At 31.8% G+C, this 22,480-nt stretch overlaps 1 protein-coding gene across 1 annotated transcript in view; it reads left to right on the top strand.

Moving 5' to 3' along the window:
* Positions 1 to 22,480, top strand: part of LOC136975317 (serine-rich adhesin for platelets-like) — a 51,111-nt gene that overhangs the window by 24,592 nt on the left and 4,039 nt on the right. The window contains exons 6-11 of the mRNA XM_067270372.1: positions 483 to 591; positions 689 to 734; positions 806 to 897; positions 5,551 to 5,763; positions 9,941 to 10,105; positions 12,241 to 12,411. Of these exons, the coding sequence (XP_067126473.1) occupies positions 483 to 591; positions 689 to 734; positions 806 to 897; positions 5,551 to 5,763; positions 9,941 to 10,105; positions 12,241 to 12,411 (796 nt within the window). The remainder of the gene's footprint in view (positions 1 to 482; positions 592 to 688; positions 735 to 805; positions 898 to 5,550; positions 5,764 to 9,940; positions 10,106 to 12,240; positions 12,412 to 22,480) is intronic.

The following is a 22,480-nucleotide window of genomic DNA, read 5'->3' as shown; positions in this document are numbered from 1 at the left end:
ATCTGCTGTAACTTCAAATACACGCTTTTGTTGTCATGGATTACTGCAGTCCCCAAACTTTTGGATTGTACCATGTATAAACACCCAGGAAAAGTAAAAATTATCAAATACATATTTATATATTGACTATGTCATTACATAGAGGAGTCTTTTAGCTTTGGAATAAAAAAGTTTCTATGTTCTATCTTTATTAGAACTCTATTTATTAAAGCTTTTATTCTGAGGTCACGTTATGAAGTCAGAATTCCCGGACTTATTTTGGTAACAAGTCTGTCCCCCCTGGTCAGAGTCTGTAGATTTTTAAATGACTCCACAGCCCTGGTTCTTACAGTAATATATTTGTATTTTAAAAATATTTAGAAGTTAAGTATGCATAATAACTTATTGATTAAGAACAGAATTTTTTACAATTATTCACATTTTTATTTAATTGAAAGTGAAGAATTGTATTATAATTTTTTCATTTACTTTATATAATCTAGATTACATCGAAAACCTCCAATGCCCTATCGTATTTGGCATGAACGGTTAAAACTTCGAGTTGAGAATTGGTATAAATTGTATAATGCTAAACATAAAAATACCAGGAAGGTAACTTATATTTAATATATTTTTATTCTCTAGAAAGTTCATAATTATCTTTTTAAAATATAAAATGATTAAATAAATGCTTCTTATTTTTTGTTAGGTATTTGATATTGTTGGAATTGAGCCAGATTTTTTTAACGTTTTAGGTTTGTAATAAAATAAAATATTAATTTTATGCAATTAAAAATCTTAATTAATTTTGCTAATTACTTAATAGGTGATACGAATCCTTTTCTGAAAAAAGATTTTCATGAATTGACTTACCATCAAAGAGTGTGGCTTGTTAAAGCATTATGTGATCATTGTTTGGTATGTATTAATTACTTAATTTTAAAATAAATTTGCAGATTTTCTTATTTTTTTAATACCTTTCATATCATTTTTTGAGTCTTAAGATTTTCTTTCTTTTTTTCCACCTACTTATATATATTTTAAAAATATATCAGTATTAATTATGTCTTCATTGTTTACACATTAAACTTTGATCCTTAGAACCAAATCACCTGCAATTTGAAAAAATTGTAGACCTATAAATTCCCACTGTCATTTGTCTGTCTCCTTAATCTCGAGAATGGAGTTAGATAGATCAAAGCCGAGACCGGGTATGGAAAAATTAGGGGAGGAGGTCCCGTTTAACTATATACAAGCTTCTGATGCAAACTGGAAGTCACATTATTTCAATTCAAAAATTTTTCTCTGAAAACAGTTAATGGATGATTCGCACGACTCTATTGCTAACAGAAAAGTTTGATTTACAAGAGCATGACACTACTAATTTGAGCTGGAAAGCACATATTTTAAATTAAAAAATTATTAAAAATATGATTAAAAATTGCAGCCTGCAATTGTTATGATGTCACAAATAATTACTCATTTATATTGAATATTTTTTTCACTATTTCATGTCAGTGTAACAATTAGTTTCATTCAATTTACATGTAAAGAACAATAGTCTATGTTTAATATATATATACTCTTGATTTTTATATATGTACTGTACATCTATAACTTAATATATTTTCAAAAACTTTAGTTGTTATAATTTTGTAATTGATAAATAAGTAACTGTTATAGTATTTTCAATTTATTTTTTTTATATTTTTAAAATTGATGCCTTTTGTTTTATCAATTTTAACAATTATTTACTAAATCTAAAGTAGTAAAAGTTGAATTATTTATGAATTTCTTTGTGAAAAAAAATTAAAATATCTGTTAAAACAAAATCAGAATATACTATAGTGAATTTTCTTTCTTAAAAATTATTTTAAATTTTTACAAAAATGCTGAAGATGGTCTTGTAAATTAAATGTTTTCATTTTTATATACTGAAAATATAAATTGATATTCAGTTTTTAAGTATAAAGTGGGTAATTTGAAGCTAAGTTTTCAAAGTATTTTGAAAAAGAAATCTGCAAAGAAAAAGTGATTTGTAATTAATTAATTTATTTATAGAATGTATGCATTTCCAGAATTCCGTGTAATGCACATATTCTGTAAATTTCTGGGGTTGTAGACAAAATCATCACATTTCATAGTTTTATTAGAATTTGCATTTATGATCGCAAAGTTGTTTAGCTATCCTTTTATAATGTATAAGCATATGAGGGCTGTTCGGAAAGTTCGCGGCCTCAAATAGAACAACAAACAAAATAATATTAAAACTTTTCTTATTTTTCAATATAGTTTTCTTTATTAGCAATGCACTTATTCCAGCGATGTTCTAGCTTTTTTATGCCATCACAATAGGTCGATTTGTCAAGGTGTGCAAAATACTCATTCACTTCAGAAATGACTTCGTCATTTGAGTGGAATCTCTTTCCAGCCAAAAATTTTTTTAGGTTTGGAAAAAGGTGGAAGTTACTGGAGGCCAAATCAGGTGAGTACAGTGGATGTGGAACTAATTGGAAGCGAAGTTTGTTTATCTTTTGTTTGGAGATTCTGGCGGAATGTGCAGGTGCATTATTGTGGTGGAACAGAACCCTTTTTCTTCTTCAAGTGTTGCCTCTTTTCTTCGATTTCTTTCTTCAGTTTTTCCAAAAGTTCACAGTAATAGACAGCATTGATGGTCTTGCCTCTTTCTAGGTAGTCAATAAAGATGATGCCTTTAGCATCCCAAAAAACTGAAGCTATCACTTTCCCTGCTGATTTAACTGTCTTTGCCTTCTTTGGTGGTGGCAAACTGTGGTGTTTCCACTGCTTCGACTGTTCTTTTGTTTCAGGAATGTAGTAATGGATCCACATTTCATCAGTAGTCACAAACCAATGCAAGAAATTCTGTGGATTTTTCTGATAGAAGTCCAAACACTCCTTTGACATTAAAGTGCGAACCCAATTTTGCTCGGCGGTCAGCAGATGCGGCAACAACCTTGCTGAGACCTTTGTCATATCCAAATTTTTGGTTAAGATGTGGTGCACTCGGTCGACAGAGATGCCTGTTGTCTCAGCTATCTCACGCGTTTTCAAACGGCAATCTGCTAACACAAAATCGTGAACTTTGTTGATATTTTCTTCAGTGACAGCAGTTGACAGCCGTCCACTGCAAGGGTCATCTTCCACACTCTCTCTGCCAGATTTAAAAAGGGCTGTCCATTTTTTCACAGTGGTGTACGAAGGAGCAGACTCTCCCAAAACTTCATCCATGTCAGCTTTGATTTGAGATGGGGTCAACCCTTTTTTCGTCAGGTATTTTATGACCGCACGAGTCTCCGTTTTCTTCATTTTGACAAAGCACTTGCACACTATCTATCTGCTAAGCAGTCGTGGCAAAACTTTACAACAAATCAAGCGGAAATTGGTATTGTATCTTTAGCAAAGATGTCTGAATAATTCCCGCCAAAAATTAAATTGATCGCAGCGCCGCATATAGGCAAGGCCGCGAACTTTCCGAACAGCCCTCGTAGAAGTAAAGAAGTTTATCTTTACTTGAAAAAGTTGATAAGAATATAAAGAGAAAATATGATATTGTTGAATAATATGGAATACTGCCAAACAGCAGATAACTAGTTTAATTTTCAAAAGGAATGATTTTTGATAATTTAATTTTTTTTTTTGTATTTTTTTTTACTATTTGAACTAAGATTCAGCTGTGTATTGAAGATACTGAAGATTTAATTTTGAATATTTTTTATGATTGTAATTTGTTATAATTTTTATACTCATTATAAGCTGACTGTTGCAAATTAAAAAAGTTACTTCTATTATCAAATTATGATAAACTTTCAATTTACATTTATAAAATGAAAATTAATAAAATTTCAAACAAGAGAGTATAGTAAGAGTATTTATTTCTGTAGTAAGTTAAAAAAGATATATAGTTAGATAGCAAAAATTATCAAATTATTATATTATTCTACAACAAATAAAAAAAGTATTTTAATAATGCATTATAGATACAATCACAAACAAAACCTTTTTAACCAGTAATTGAACTTCAACATAGTTTCCGAACACTTTTGGCCTTTACCAAGGTCTGCCTCGGGTGTTTAACTAAATGTTTAACTAGGTACTTCCACGCATGTGCCACCATCTCGCAGTCTTTAAAGTTAATACAATTTTCTTTCAAGTTGGCTTTATAAATTTTCCAAGATTCCAGGCTACAAATGTGGTCTGTTTGAAAGGCTTGGGAAATTTATAAAGCCAACTTGAAAGAAAACTGTATTAACTTTAAAGACTGTGAGAGAATGGCGCATGCATGAAAGTACCTATATGAGAAATTCGAACGAAGTCAATCAACCACGTGAATTTGATACATTCAGTTTAAAGTCGAGCATCATCTTTCTAACGTTCCAATTTTTGGAAGTCAGTTTAGTTAAACACTTGAGGCAGGCCTTGGTGAAGGCTGAAAACATTCAGAAACTACGTTAAAGTTCAATTACTGGTTAAAAAGGTTTTGTTTGTGATTGTTTATTTACTCACCCCAGTAAGTTTGAGAAGACTGTTATTAGTCATTATAGATACGATGATAAATTCTAAAGTTTATTCATTACACCCAAATCATTTATTGTAGTGGAAGAAATTACTAATATTTAGCATTTTGTTTTAAAATGTGTTCATTTAAATGATATTATAGTAAAAATTTTAATTTAAAGTAATATGGATTTCTACTTAATTTTTGCTAAGTTATTCATATGATATTATATTAACAAGAAAATAATTTAATATTGATTTAAAAATTGGTATCATTAATTCAACAAATTGCAGGCTAGACATTTTCTGTCAACTAATTTGCTTTTGATAGAAACCTTTATATTATTGTTATAGTTGGGATATCTGAAAAATCATTTTAATAATTACTCTATTTTCATTTAAAGCTTCTCATAAAAAAAAAAAAATGCTAGTTTTTGTAGCAAACTGTTTAAAATGATAGCATAGTTTGTATTTGAAAAACCTTTAGTTTTGTCAAATATATAGATCATAGATTTAGTAAATTCTCATAAATATGACTGCATTAGTTGTCACTTTCAGACAATTGTTGGCATCACTAAACCATTACTATATATATATGTGGCAGGCAGTATTTTTACGTAATTAAAAATACAGAAGAAACTGTCTTTTTCACTTCTATTACATCCAATCACTAGGAAGAAAACAGTTTTCCTTCACAGAGACAACCTTTTAATTATATCAAACAAATAACTTGCAGAGGCATAACCTTAGAGGTTTTGCCTCCGCAATATTATATGTCTCTGCGTAATATTTTTTTTATATATACTTGTGATTTGTTTACTGTAAATGATGAATAATACAGAAGTGAATTTGCAATCTAACTGCAATATGTTAACAGAGTAAATATAGTTTTTCTTTAATATTGTTATGATTATGATGATTATATATTAGAATAAACTACAATATTAGATCTATTTGAAATTATATTCTATTCTATTTTTGAAGTTTATTTTGAATATGAATAAATTATAATGTTTGAAAGAAATATAATATTTTAATAGAATAATTTTTCTTTAGAATAAACATAAAACTATTCAAGATGCTATTAGTGAAAATACATGGTTGGATCAGAAAGAACTCATTCTGGGCGTGGATAGACATGATAAATGTTACATACATTTTCCCCAGTTTTGTGGATTAGATGTACGTATATATAGGCAATCCATATGTAAAACATTTCAAACTCCAGATTTTATTTTGCATGCAAGATCTCAGAGGAAAAGATCAAAGGTAATTCAAATTTATATGTATATAAATGTATATATTTTGAGTTTGTTTGTTTGTGTAATATTTTTAGTTTTCTTATGATTATTTTTATAATGTAAAAAATCAATTGACAATGTAATCAAGCTATAAGTTAGAAACAAAAAAGTTTATATAGGAATAATTTTTTTTATATCAGTGTCAGGTATTTAGGGTTTGGGTCCCGGGACGTCTTGTGTCTCGAAGTCCCGAAACTTTTTCTAAATTTAATTGTCTCGGGTCCCGGGACTTTCGGGTCAAGACTCAAGACACACTTGTCGAAATTGTATCGTAATAATTTTATTTTCGAAAGGTCATAATAAACTTTATTAGCTTCCCGCGCTCTGTCATCGAGAGTGCCATCTGTTAGCTTAAGGAGTAATTACTTGATACTCCTACATAACTTACTGAGTGAGTACACAATAAATACGTTCGTTGCCATATTGTTATTTTGTGACGTTTGTTTATGAGATTGTGATATTTATGACTGTCTGTGTCAGCAATGTCAGCTCAGTCAGTCAGTCGTCAATTTCACTTTATGAGGTGTGTCCCAGCGAGATGATCCTATGCTTGAACCACGTAATACATCTAGGAGTCGTAGACACATTTTATAAAAAAAATCAGGCTGCTGCCTCATCCGCAGCTTTTACCTCCGAAGATACTGATGATAGTGATGATGAAATCGTGGAGAACAAAAACTCTTCTGATGAAGAAGAGAACTGCAATGCCAGCTACGAAACAAACTACCCATTATAACCAATTGATGAAATTAAAATAGTGCTCGATGAAACTCGATTCCTAGTGAAATTGTTTAGAAAGAGTCCACCGAAAAACAGCCAATTACAGAAATATGTTAAATCGGAATTTGGAAAAGAACTCAGTTTATTACTGGATGTCAAAATGAGGTGGAATTCTATAATTGTAATGGCAAAAAGGTTTTTGAAGCTCAAAAATTGCGTAAAGTGTTGATTTATTTAAACATGTTAGAAAATGGAATGAAGACAATCTTCTTCTTTTGCAGTTAATCGTTACTTTATTGCAGCCAGTCAAGATAGCTGTAGAAGCCTTAAGTGGACAAAACTCTTTGTTACTCACAGCCGAAGCAATAATTGACGTTTTACTGAAAAAAATTCAATCGACAACGACAAATGATAATCTGGCGGTGCGGTTCTTTGAAACATCGAAAGCCCGTCTAGAAGAAAGAAGATCACAACGTGTTATTTGTTTGTTAAAATATTTGCACACTGGCCACCACAGCTCACGGTCACAAAATATGGACTTTTTTACTTCGAATTTGAATAAAACTGCACTTATTGCTTTTGCGGAAAATCTGTATTGCAGACTTTTTGAAAATACCCCTCGTATCCAAACGCCAGATTCGGAAATAATGGACGCCGAACCCAGAACCAGTAGCTCTACAGTACACAACGAACCCAACGTGCCGTTTCAAAGTCAAATGGAACAGGCAATAAAAAAAAAAAAATCGATGTAAATGTACCCAAAATTCTTGCAAAAAGATCAAGAGCAACATTAAAAAAGGAGTTCCAGTTATTCGAAACAACCGGAAAACGTACCAAAAGTTTGGAACTACCATACTTTATAAAGCTTTAAACACAATAAAACCGACATCTGTTGAAAACGAGCGAGTGTTCTCCTTGTCCGGAGGCATTATTGCAAAAATCAGAAACAGATTGTCGGAGAAAGCTGTAAATGCTTTGATTTTTTTTAAATGCCCATTTTATTAAATCAGAAAAGAAGTCTAATTACTAGTTTATTATATTATTTATATGACTAATGAATAGAGACTAGGTGATGATTATTAATGATTAGTATGATCACTAAGTTGGTTTTATAATTATAAGATTTTACTGTCAAAAAATGAATCCATGATTATAAGAATTAAACATACGAATTGTTTAGACTTTGATTAACGTTATAAATGTTAGGATTTGATTTTATGCTCAGTAAATGTTGATTTTTACTAAAATTGCTTTTTAATTGATATATCTCGCCAAAAATGAACTCTATTCTAATTTTATTCTGAGAAGTCTCTAAGTCCCGGGACATCGATTGTGGGTTGTCTCGTGTCCCGGGACTTTAAGAATGTCGAGACTTCCCAAACCCTACAGGTATTATCAAATATTTAAAAACATTAAAAGATTTTTGGCATAAATAATAGAATAACAAATTTTTTTTAATATATGGAATAAAATAAACTTTTATAGATTTTATTTCATGTATTTAAAAAATTAATTTAATAAATTTAAATGTATATAAGATTCTTGGTAATTTAATATGAATAGTGTCAATATTAAGTCAGTAACACAATTAAGTAATAGGATTAGTGTTTTCAATTTTAGAATAAAAAAGTTTTACAGATTATATTAATTATAGTTATTTGTTTGATTTAATACTTTTAATGTTATCAATTATATTTAAAATAGTAGTAAGCTCACAGATTTTATTAGCTCCAGGCAAGGGAAAACTATTTGAATTTGAATAAATTATAATATTTGAAAGATAAAATATCTTATCTTTTAAAGAAGAAAACTTTTTTGTATAGATATAAAACTATTCAAGTCATAAAATAGTTTATTATGAATTTTCTTATATATTTGCCTGGACAAGCAGTAAGCAAGCACATGCTTCTGGGATGATTTTTGCAGTTTTGTGTCTTTTAAAAAAATTCCCATGTTAGATTTTGATGATTTTAGTGTCAAAATGCCCAGTAGAGCCCTGGCGTTTGTATAAATTATTTTTGGAAAATATAATTAACTCTCAGATAAGATATAATCAAAAAATGTTTAATCTTTGACACTTAATGACTAAAAGATGTATTGACATTTTTGGGTGCTGTTTTTTGAAATATAAAGCCAGACAGTTGCTTCATATTTTTGCAGAGTTTGGGGAATTTTGGTTGAACTATGGAAAAGTTATCAGAGTTCTAAGAAAAAGGAACAAGATTTACATTTCACATCCATGCTAGATGGCACCGTGTTACCTAGCTGTTTGATTGCATCTGCTGTAACTGCATGCCCAGGCCAGTACCGATTTAAACAAATTGTCATTTCCTTTCGTCGACATGTCAGCAGTTACGCTCAACTCCTTCCTCTCATCCCTTTGGAAATTTTCAATTTTTATGTATTTTAATGTTTTCAACATTTATGTAACTATTTCAAATATATGTTTTTTAGCTGTGTCAAGCAACTTGCTGATGTTATGTTTGAGACACAGTTCTTTCAGTCCAGACCGAACAAAATGTCAAACATGGATGGTTTTAACTTTAGTTTAGTTTACTTTACTTTCATTTAGTTTAATTTATCGTATATCTCGGCAGATAAGACGATCCCCAAACTATCAATGGCCTAGATCAGCAATCATCATCTGAATAATAATACTGTATAGAGTTCACGGAATTATGTCCTATTTGTAATTTTTCAAATGAACAAATTTATTTTCTTGCATCTGGCAGCACTTCCTTGCAATTGTTGCAAGCATTCGCACAGATTCGGCATTCGGGTAATGACCTTGATCATTCACAAAAACGTCGTATGGGCTATTCTATTTTGTGCACATACCCTACTCTCTACTAGTAAATAATTACGGTTTGTCCGTATTTTTATAATGGTTTTAATTTATATAAATTTCAATCTAATATTTTATATCTGTCTTATAAGACGACCCTGGATTTTGGGAGCCTTTTTTTATGATTCAATTATCATCTGCCGAGATATATGGTAATCTCTTTATTATACTTTTCTTTTTTACCTGTACTTTTTATCTTTTTTTTTTTCTCAACAATAAAGCACTTATAATCTTTCATTTGTGACATATTACTGCTCAAACTGGTCGCCCAGGCTAACTGCATCAATAAACATCATTTTGAGTTTCTCGATGTGACCTACTTTACTAGTACAGTACATTAATAGTTATAAATCTGTGTATTGAATAAATGAAAACAGTTGTAACCTCTTCCAGCAGAAATATTTCATTTATCAAATGTTTTTGGCTGATGGCTGCCTGATGATTGCTCCCAAGTCAGCTGAAAACATTTGATAAATAAAATATTTCTGCTGAAAGAGGTTACAACTGTTTTAATTTATATATTAATAATTATTTAATCTAAGACTGTTTTTATTAATAAATAATTTTTACTTATAATAAGGAAAATAAGAAATTTTCAACCGAAAATGCCAAAATATTGAAAAAAAATAAGAAGAAAGAAATTCATCCCGATATAGAAAAATTTGAATTAATAGTAGATGGAGTTGAATCTTTGAGGAATCTTATTGCAGAATTTTCTGAAGTTGAAGATGCTAAAAATAAAAAAGTAGGTTCTTATAAAATTCAGTTTAATTTTTTAAGAAATAAAATTTTGTAAGAAGCTTGTAATATGAATTTTTATTTAGACATAATTTACTTAATTGTTTATATTTGGAGTGAATGAATTAATTTCAATTAATAAACGATTTTCAATATCATTATTAATGGAATTTGTTAAATGACATAGACATTTTTAAGTTAGAGTCAAAAGTAAATGTGAAATCAGCAGCATTTGGCAACATAGCTATTTGTTCATTCCGCATACTACAGTTAAAAGCTTAGCTTATAATATGCTTTGACATGCTGCATTAAGTAGATATATGAGAATATAGCTACAATAAAAATGATAATTAGATATTTACTTCTGAAATTTGAAGCATTGAGAATGGAACAGCAAATTAATATCAGGTTTACTGTAAATAATGCAAACTCCTACCATAATTAATCATGCTGTAATTAATAGTTAGAAACTAAGTAATTTGGTACAAGAGGTAGACATTAGGTGTCATCTCTAATCTAAATTAATAATTATTGCTGTAAGCTTGAGGTATTTTGTAGCGAAGCTTTTATATTTTATAACAAATATTTTTATAGTGAAAACTCAAGTGTATGAATGGTACAAGAGATTCAAAGATAGAGCATATGTGGAAGATGACCAATATGTGGACAATAGTAAGAAATACAGAAGTAATTGCTAGGATTCAGAGCAAAATTAGATGAGACATCAGCAAACTATAGACAGTCACACTGCAGCTATTTCACATTGGTCTATATATAGTCCTTTTTGGTAATTTCTAGATGCATTGAGCATTTGACATCCAACAATATCTAGCTAAAAAGGGATTTCTGTAATCTCACAGTTTCTTACCTTTATGATCTGGCTTCAGCAGTATTTTCTTTAAGAGGTATTTGTTGTTCAGTAGTATTAAAAGAACATCTGAAGGGGCATTATTTTACACCATCACAAGAAATTGAGTGTTATGTAAAACCTGTTTGACAGAAATCCTAAAACTGATTTAAAAACTACTACTGATTATAATGTAGATATTGGTAAGAGATGTGATAGCAACTAGCCATTATTTTGTAGAAGATATTATATTGTAATTTATTATATCCATAATCGGCACAATTAGAGTTGGCTATTGTGTTGGTTCATTTTTGTGTCTTGGGGGATAGAATTGTTTATACACATATACTCACTTGGGCTTCACTTTGTCTTGAAAAGGGATTGAGTGCACGTGTTTAATTTAGTTATGCTAATTTAATTAACCGTAATAATTATCTTCTAATAAATATTTATATTTATTAAAAAGTCTTGATTACAAATTAAAAAAAGAGACACATTGTCTCTATAGCAAACTAAAATGAACCAACCCAACAGCCACCTCTAAATATTTGAATTTTTTTCTGATATAAAATCTCAAATATTTAGGAAATAGAAAGTTTATTTTTTTGTCATTATCAATCATTAATATAACTTTTGCAAGCTATTTTATAATTCAGAAAGTTTTGAAATATACAGGGTGTCCCATATAAAACAAGCTTTATACACCTATTGAATAAAACCAACTTGTCTTAAATGACAAAGCATTTTGCAAGTTTTCATAATATTTTGTGAATGAATATGTGTTTTCAAAAAGTTCTTTTGTCAAAATTTATTTTGTCTCATTCATTTTTTTTTTCCAATAAGATGATTACAAAAATTTACTTAATTGATGAGCAGGACCAGTTTTATATGGGACATCCTGTATAATACGTTTCAGAAATTTGTTAATTTAAGTTAAACTTTGGTTTTAATTGTCATGTTTTGTAAATTTTAAATACTATCCAGCAATTAATGTCAAATATTATTGGGCTAGAAATGGCTATATTAATAATTTATAAGACAATTTGGCACTAGAGTTAGGCATTAGGCCCCATCTCTTGATAAATTTCATAATTATAATTTTAATTAAATAACATGCAAGGTATTCATGTAGAAAAGTGAGTTAATTTGAAATAATAATAATAATCACAAACTTTGGGTTTTATCATATTTTTTATATTTAAATTTGGACTTTTTACAGTTTCTTTTAAATGTTGACAGAATTTATTTGTGTAATTGAAATAATACCTAAAATTACTATTTTTTTAATTTTAAAGGGAAAAAATGAACAACCACAATGTGAAATTCATTTATATAAAACATTATGCAATCTTCTTGAAGAACTGGAACCTTGGGAATCTAAATTACAGCAAGTAGTTAAACGAGCAAGAGTTCGTTTAAAAAAAGAATGGGATAATTACAAATTGAAGGCAACAAAAGGAGAAGAGGTATGTAAATTTGATTACTTTAAAAGTTTAATATTTCATTAAATAAATATAAAATAAAATATCTAAGCCTGATTATTGGTTTAGTTTTAATAAGTTAGGCTAGTTGATTGTTTATATGTAAATAAATAATAGATGTTTAAAAACCCTAATTAAATATCCATGTAATGTTTTTAAAAACTAACTGAAATATTTGTGCGTGAAATAAAATAAATGCAAAAAAATAAGAATATTCTGTTATAAATATAAAAATTCAAAAACAGTAACCCCTCATTATATTGCTGATTTGGATATATTTAATTTTCTTGGTGCATTTGAGCCAATAAATTTTTAATTACCAAATGGCATTGAATTTCTTTTTGCAACGAAATACAGTATTTTATTTCTACCATTGTCCTCAAAACTACCACTGAAGGTGAAACAATAAATTGGTAAGATCTAAATAAGCAAAACAAATGGACAGATCACATCAATTATGTTTCCTTTTGATATTAAAAGTTGTTTATTTATTGGTTTTAAGTACTATCTCATTTACAAGTTTCTTGAATTGGTAAATTCACAGAGTAATGTGTAAGGAAAAGATTTCTTTGTTTCTGAACAGAAAGTTCTAAAATTTTTATACAGTAGTAACTTTATTTTACTTTTTAGAGAATTTTTACTCTGTAATTTTGTAAGTTTTGATGTTCTATTATATGTTCAATATTTATTTTTTTAATTTTCAATTACTGTATTTATAATTTATATTGAAAAATATAAATTACGTGAATTTTTAATAAGTGATTTATTACAAAATATAGTACTGTGTAATAAGATTGCAACTGATTTTTTTTTTTTTTTTTTTTTTATATTGACAGTATTTGTCCTTAAATGTCATTGTTAAAGAAACAATAATGGTAAATGGGCATTCGTGGTAGCAATGTTTATGTAAACGTCAATTAATACAATATAACCATGAATAAATTTAGTATTGAAAAACTAAACTTATTTTATATCAGAAACACTTGCTGATGAAAGAATATAGGCTAGAGCTTCCATAACATGTATAATCTGTTTAGTATAAGCCCAGAATTTTTAGTACTCTGTTATATCGCACTTTTTCTTTGTCTTCCAACAAGTGTGATATAATGAGGAGCTACTGTACTACATTTTTAGTTGTGGTTGCATAATGTTATTGTAGGCTATAGATTGATTTACATTGTAGTGTTGATATTGATAATACTGACATTATTGTTGTTGTCAATTTTAATTTTGATGATATTGCAAGTGTTTTCATCATATCATATTTTATACATGCATACATACATAATACCTTTGAGTGTGTATTCAGCTAAAGACAATATATTTTCTAAAAAATCAGTTGTATTGCTATTAATATTGTTTTTATTTAAAAAGTTGATAATATTTTTGGCTCTTAAAACAATAATTCTTTGTTTGTAAATAAATTGATTCTATAATACCACAATTGTTTCTCATTTAAAAAAAAAAACACTTTAAATAATTTATTTTACAATTAAATAATATGATCAAATTCAAAATATATAAAAGGAAATACTTAATTTAAGAAATTATTACAGTGAATTTTATTTGGATATATGCAGTGGTGGGATTCAAATAAGTTAACCGGTTTGCTACCCTAATGATTATTTTAAGTGTAAAAAATGATATCTCGAAGAGTAGTGTATTATTTCATGCAGTTAATACTTAAGAACAATAAAAGAAGTACACAAAACTAGATTATGTTATAAGAAAGAGTTTTAAAATATTAATGATAATACCCAACAATAATATTTTATTTAAAACTTATTTAAGATATTTCCATATTGCTTCTCGATTGGTTTTCTCACTTGCAAATTTCTTTGCGTTTATCCAAGCATCATCGGCTGTGTGATTTTATCCTTAACCACCTTTTCACTGTAGGAGTAGGATCCTATTCCTTTAGAGCAGCGTTTCTCAACCTGGGGGTCACGGCGATATTAAAGGGGGGGTCGCGAAACAATAATGAAATCATTTTATGAGAAAAATCATTTATTATAAACATTTTACTTACAATAAGTACACATGTAAAGAAAAGAAATTAATGTGATGGTTGCATTTGTTTTTCATTTAAAATTTTCTCTGAACGTGGATCTACGTTAGAAACACACAAAAGCAAATTGTTTTCGAGTGATAAAAGACGATTCCCGTATTTAGTTTTTAGTCAACCATAGACGAGAAACCCTTTTCACAGAGATAAGAAGTGGAGAAAGGGATTAATATTTTCAATGCTTCTATGACTAAATTTCCATATTTGTGTTAACAAGCAAACCAAAATGTATTTAAATCTTCAGATGTTAATTGCAGTTGTAGCGTTTTGTCGGCAGACATTTTGATGAACTGGTCGTGTATCTCAACTGGTAACTTAACAGCGGCAACAACATTTTCACTATAAGGATTCAGTACCCATCTCTTCGAGAAATCATTTTTATCTCCCGGGAAATACTCCATCAATGAGTTTTTAGCTCGTGCGAATGCATCTTCATGCAATCCAAACTGTGGTGAATAATAGTGTCTTGTTCATTCAAATTTTTTCTCAATATAATCCAGTGTGAGTGGGAACATATCCAAATTTTTGCTTTGAAGATGAATAATCTAGATATCAAGCTTTTTAATGAATGCATGAACTTTGTCATTAATAAAATGATTTTTTCATGTCCTTGTAAATTCACATTCAAGTCATTTAAATGCGAAAATACATCAGCTAAGTAAGCCAACAACAACATACTCATTATTCTGTAAAACCAATGAGAATGGCATTTGTTTATGTTGGAAAAATATTATTAATTCATCTCGCAATTTCAATACCCAGGTTAACACTTTTCCTCGCAATAACCATCTAACTTCTGTATGGAAAAGAAGAGATTTTTTATTTTTGTTCATTTCATCACATAGTTTAGCAAACAGCCTGCTCTGTAATGGTCGGCTTTTAATAAAATTAACCAACTTTACAGCTTCACGAAGAATTTGATTGAGATTTTCCGACATATTTTTTATGACGAGCATATCTGTGAAGGAAGCAGTGCGTCCATTCCGCCCTTGGTATAAGATGATCTCTTAATATTTTCATTAATCCACTGTTTTTTCCTGTTATTGCCTTTGCACCGTCACTACATACTACATTACATTAGTTGAAAGAGGGGGACTCCTGGTATCACTCAGAGGTATGACCAGGAGGAAAAAGGAGATGAAAGAAGAGGGAGAAGTAAGAAGATTAGGAGATGAAAGTGGGTCAGCATAAAGATGAGAACTTGAGCGCCTGCATTGCAATAATTGAAATAAACAGTATACAAAACATCAAAAAACATACATGAGAATAATACATACAAATGTATACAAATGGGTGGCACGACAATTAAGTTGTTAACAAAAGCAAAGTGATTACATAAAATAAACTATAGGATAACATACAAAAACAGAGTAACATGAAGAAAAGTACATTGCAGATTTTGAAGATCGCAACATGGGAGACAAGGTATACACTTGTACAACAGTGAAATAATAATACAAATGTAACAGAATGCTGTGAAAACTGAACACTAAGAACAACAGGTGAAAGTAACATTAAGCACCAATTTATGGTAAAGTGAGCACATACAAATGCAGACTATTAACACTAAGCGAAACAAAGGTGTAACGCGTGGAGAGAAGTTGGCAAACAAGTAATACAGAGACAAAACAGTACCTGTAGGTGATGAAAAGCGATAACAAGGTCAAAAAGTGAAGAAAAGTCTGTTCACCTTGAACCATGGTTGTTATCAGCGCTGGTGGATCGAGAGCATTAGTCATCTGCAGGTACAGTCCCGACCATAATTCTAGTCTATCAGTCGATCGACAGCGCAGCTCCGGAAATTGATCACTTGATAAGCCAGGACGTCCTACCTGTTAGCAAAGGCGTCTCAGGTGGACTGACCCGATTTGCGCCGTAATAGGGGTGAGGAAATCGAGCTGGAGGGACTAATTGTGCAGTCAAGCGTGCTGCAGGTTGACATTACTAATCGCTCATCGCTTGCCTAATGCTGGGTTCGAACCATCGGTCGTTTGTTTTTTTTATTGTAAATTTCCGCCATCGATTAGCAGAAATTATGATTTTATCTGTTATTTTTATACTTTTCTTTCTTTATAACGTTTTTTTACGTTTATTTTCCTGTAATTTGAGACGATACAGCTTTAAAATAAACAGATCACGTTTCACTTGCCAATAGACTATCTTTATTGACATCGGTTTCTTTGTAATCGGAGAGGAATAGATCCTGGGTCAATTACAAGCGTGTATTGCTTTTGTAGTAATCTGAGTAGAGCGGGGGAAGTCACTTAATAAACTGCCAAGTGTTTTATTACCCTTTAAACAACTCCTTCCCACTTGTTATTCTTAGTAATCGGAGAGGGGTAGATCGTGTGTCAAGGTCAGTAAAAGTTTATTACTTTAGCAACAGGGTGTCATATGAGCTGCCACCCACTCCCCACTCTTAATGACAACAACGCGCTAAGTGTATTATTACTATGTAAACAAAAACTCCTTTCCCTGTCAGAAGTGGGTCAGATGTCAAGGCTACTGTTTGATTGTATTGAACAGAATGCTGTCCTTGATATTTACGAATCATTTTGTCAGAACTGTTTACTTTTAATACCTTTCTTGTAATTTATTTCCGTTTCGGTTATAAAATTGTTTTTATCATGTTTTAAATCTGCGCGTTTTATAATACGCTTGTATAAAGTAACGAATTAAAATTGAAATGCACATTTCATTGTTTCATAAAATATTTATTGATTATACAGAGTTGAAGTTTGCAAAAATGTTTCCATATCTCTACATCTTCGTTATTACATATATATGAATAAAATATATTGCCATTTTATAAACAGATCTTATTGAATTCAATTTGTTTTATTTTATTGTATTTATATTCGTATTGTATTCGAATTCACCATTTTATAATTTGTAAATATGCACGTATCACATTATATTTCATTCGTTTAATTCTATACTACTTATGTAAAAACTATTTTTATATCATTTAATTTCCTTTTATATGTTTTTAATTAGTTTTTTAAGCTAATGCGACCTAATCTACGAATGGCAGCTTCCCACGCATCACATAGAATTCTACGGGAAAGCCATCATTGCAGGCGTAAAGTTGCCTCTGTAAAGTTGTTTATCTGGGTAACATGCCGATCAGGAATCCTTTTCGACATTTTAAAAGAAAATAAATATACACACTTGTTTAAATTTTTAATGAATACTTTTTTATTTTAACAAAGCTATACATTTTTCTGAGCACGATTTCGATAGAAGCCTTCTAATGAAGAAGTTAACATATTGGAAACAATCTGAAGATGTTTTGAACTACAATGACAATATTTATTCTAAATGGCATAATTAAGAGCGATACATCGCATTATCGTCATCATCAATTTTCGGGTTCTGAGTAGACTCGACAAACACACGATTTGTAATGCTACGAATGTCAAACCAGGTAATGAAACTTTTATTCTTACAATTCGGTTGATGAATATCGAACATTGTCCTTTCTCTACAACTGATCTAGTCTGCCGTTACCTGGATATAGAAAAGAAATTAATTGGAGAGCAACGACAGGAAATTGGGACTCATGTGTTACTTCGAAGACCCACTCTTTAAGATTCCAATTTGTTTTTCTAAGTAAACAGGTTCAACTATAAAGGTGACATGCTTTTGTTTTTTTCCACATCTACGTTTCTTTCCTAATCGCTTTTTCTTTCTGAATTTTATTTCCCCTCCCCTTTTCGCAAACTCACCACTGTATTGCTTACTGATTAAGTTTTGAAAGTTGACAGACAAAACACGAAGTGTATTGGTTTGTTATTATCCAATAAAACATTGGAAAATTTCCTTGAACATGATTTGTTAAATGGTTTTAGCCACACCTTCTTCTAATTGCTTGATTGGTCATTATTGTTGGTCACACCCTGCATAAAGCGTATTGGCCGTAAATCATTACCGACCTATATCAGAATCGCCAATCAGAGGTCACAAATATATGTAAGCGACCAATCTGCCAGCAATGCACATTAATATCAAGTAACAGTTATAATAACTATTATAACATTTAATTGTGCAACAATTTTATGACTTGTGTGCAAAACACTCAGATTAGAAATGAGTAAATACATTTATTAACTCTAGTTACAAACAACTCGTTAACAAAACATAGCAATTAATCACGGCCTTGATGGCTCGTTAACAAAACATAGCAATTAATCACGGCCTTGATGGCTCGTTAACAAAACATAGCAATTAATCACGGCCTTGATGGCTCGTTAACAAAACATAGCAAAACAAAACATAACTATGTTAGCATCCGCTAACATCAAAACAAAACGCAGATGGAGGGGAGAGGTTTAGAACCTCGACCACAATCCAACTCTTTCGACGACCTCATTCAGTCGCTCGGGCATGCTTTCCACAAGAGTGTGGCAAAGCATGCCCTCGCGAAGCTTCTCCCAACGACCAGAGACAATGTCCCAAAGGTCGTTGGGATTGGCAGCCTGAATGGGTTCGTCTTTGAGCTTGGCCCAAAGATGTTCGATTGGGTTGAGGTCCGCCCCTCTCCCCGGCCATCCCAGATCCACTACTTGCGGATGGTCGTCTAACCAGCTTGAGACGATTCGTGATGTGTGGACCGGGGAGCGGTCCTGAACGAAAAAAAAACGCTCATCGCCATAGACGGCCCTCACCGTCGGCAGTAATACCTGATCCAAGATCTCGATATACTGCACGGCGGTGAGGTTACCGTCTATGCGAACCAACTCCCCGGGACCCGCATCACTCATCCATCCCCAGACGGCTGTAAACAAAAAAAGCAGATAAGTTGTCATGTTTAAAGAGGTAATGACATATATACACGAAAACACCACATTAAAAACACTCACCTAGCGAAAAACGCCCACTTCTTTGAGTGGGCCACACATATTTAGGATCATGGCGAGTGCCTGGTGGCCGCCGAACCAAAACCGGCCCACTGCTACAAGAGCAGAAAACTGCTTCATCCGAAAAGATGACCTTTGCCCAATCCGCCTTAGTCCATTGCCCATATTGTTGGGCAAACCCAACTCTGTCCATTTGGTTGGTTATACTCAATGTTTGCTTCTTAGCAGCAATCCGCCCAAACAGGTTTGCTTCTCGCAACCTATAAATAAAATAAAACATATGTATTATCCTGCTTCCTACATTTCTGTATACACAAGAGCACGTTAACATAAATGTCTGGCAGTTCATCATATCGATAGAAATATATTTCGTTGGAAGGTTGGATTATTATACTACAAATGTTACTTACCTTCGCTTGACGGTGTTCACAGATACTTGTAATCCCAACGCCGACTTGTGAGTAGAGGCGGTGGCGAATGGATTTGCCTGACCTTCTGCCTTGATCTGCTCGTCCTGAGCAGGAGTCGTCAGGCGCGGTCTGCCGGATGATCGTCCAGGGGACACAGAACCAGTCTCCTGACGTAATTTTAGAATTCTAGAAACGGACCTCGTTGAGATTCGGAGGCTTTCCGCAATCTCTTGTATAGTTTTGCCATCGTCATGATGTTGAACGATTAACTGTCGAATCTCTTTTGCCAGAGGTTTCGGCATGTTCGATGAATTAATCCAGCACTTCAGCAAAGGCTTTATATACTGTCGCTTCCCTTGACAATTGAATTTAATTTCGGGGAAACAGACATAAATAATATAGAAGAAAATGTGTCCTTATTTACTGTGTATGTCTCCTTTTAATTACTGAAGGTTTTTACCTCGAATTTTCTGATAAATGCAACACATTATGCTAATACGCATTATGAACCCATGACTGCAAATAACACCTGATCGGCATGTTACCCGGATAAACAACTTTACAGAGGCAACTTTACGCCTGCAATGATGGCTTTCCCGTAGAATTCTATGTGATGCGTGGGAAGCTGCCATTCGTAGATTAGGTCGCATTAGCTTAAAAAACTAATTAAAAACATATAAAAGGAAATTAAAAGATATAAAAATAGCTTTTACATAAGTAGTATAGAATTAAACGAATGAAATATAATGTGATACGTGCATATTTACAAATTATAAAATGGTGAATTCGAATACAATACGAATATAAATACAATAAAATAAAACAAATTGAATTCAATAAGATCTGTTTATAAAATGGCAATATATTTTATTCATATATATGTAATAACGAAGATGTAGAGATATGGAAACATTTTTGCAAACTTCAACTCTGTATAATCAATAAATATTTTATGAAACAATGAAATGTGCATTTCAATTTTAATTCGTTACTTTATACAAGCGTATTATAAAACGCGCAGATTTAAAACATGATAAAAACAATTTTATAACCGAAACGGAAATAAATTACAAGAAAGGTATTAAAAGTAAACAGTTCTGACAAAATGATTCGTAAATATCAAGGACAGCATTCTGTTCAATACAATCAAACAGTAGCCTTGACATCTGACCCACTTCTGACAGGGAAAGGAGTTTTTGTTTACATAGTAATAATACACTTAGCGCGTTGTTGTCATTAAGAGTGGGGAGTGGGTGGCAGCTCATATGACACCCTGTTGCTAAAGTAATAAACTTTTACTGACCTTGACACACGATCTACCCCTCTCCGATTACTAAGAATAACAAGTGGGAAGGAGTTGTTTAAAGGGTAATAAAACACTTGGCAGTTTATTAAGTGACTTCCCCCGCTCTACTCAGATTACTACAAAAGCAATACACGCTTGTAATTGACCCAGGATCTATTCCTCTCCGATTACAAAGAAACCGATGTCAATAAAGATAGTCTATTGGCAAGTGAAACGTGATCTGTTTATTTTAAAGCTGTATCGTCTCAAATTACAGGAAAATAAACGTAAAAAAACGTTATAAAGAAAGAAAAGTATAAAAATAACAGATAAAATCATAATTTCTGCTAATCGATGGCGGAAATTTACAATAAAAAAAACAAACGACCGATGGTTCGAACCCAGCATTAGGCAAGCGATGAGCGATTAGTAATGTCAACCTGCAGCACGCTTGACTGCACAATTAGTCCCTCCAGCTCGATTTCCTCACCCCTATTACGGCGCAAATCGGGTCAGTCCACCTGAGACGCCTTTGCTAACAGGTAGGACGTCCTGGCTTATCAAGTGATCAAAGTCTGTTCACCTGGAGCCATGCGCTGTTATCGATCGACTGAGTGGATCGAGAGCATTAGTCATCTGCAGGTACAGTACTTCTTTAGCCAGTTGAAGATGTCTTTATTCTCTATAAGGCTGTCCAAGGTGCAAGGCCAATTATAGCCTGTGTGGAGCACACTGCTGATGAGATTGTCTCTGTTTCTGTTGAAGAGTTCACAGTCCATAAGGAAGTGCAGGCTGTCTTGGTTCGAGATTCCATCACAGTGGCAGACGTTAGAGTTCTTAAGGCAGAAGCACTTCAGGTGAGCATTGAGGTTGCCATGGCCCGTGAGAAGTTGGTTCATGGCAAAGGTAGGAGTAAAGTGTTTCCAATCCAGGCGTCGATAGACACTAGGAATAAATTTGTAAGTTAACCTACCAGTCTCACTGCTATCCCACTCAGTTTGCCATTCTTGAAGAGCTAATTGACAGTACTAGTTCTTAATGAGATTGGAATCTTGTTGTAGCTTGAGAGGAGAGAAGAGGCAGCAGCCTCTTTGGCTAGATGATCTGCGGCCTCATTGCCGGTAACCCCGGAGTGTCCACAAATCCAGTTGATAGAGATTGATGTGCCTATGAGAGTTGTTAGATAGGAGTTGGTGAATCCTGATAACGTCACTACATACTTACAATACATTTTGTCCAATCTATGTTAGTATAGTTTCTCGTTAACTTCATAAAAAACATCAAAAAGAACATTGTCCGTTGCATGACCCAGTACGTTTTGCAAAACAACATATTTTCTTTGATTGACGTGTCCCCTGTCGCATTCATACCTCACAAAACATAAGAACTGAGACATGTTTGCTACATCTGTTGATTTGTCGAATTGTATACTAAA

Source organism: Centruroides vittatus, unplaced genomic scaffold (genome assembly GCF_030686945.1).
Source record: "Centruroides vittatus isolate TY-2023 unplaced genomic scaffold, ASM3068694v2 contig_370, whole genome shotgun sequence".
Lineage (NCBI taxonomy): Eukaryota > Metazoa > Arthropoda > Arachnida > Scorpiones > Buthidae > Centruroides > Centruroides vittatus.
This window is presented reverse-complemented; position numbering and strand designations above follow the sequence as displayed.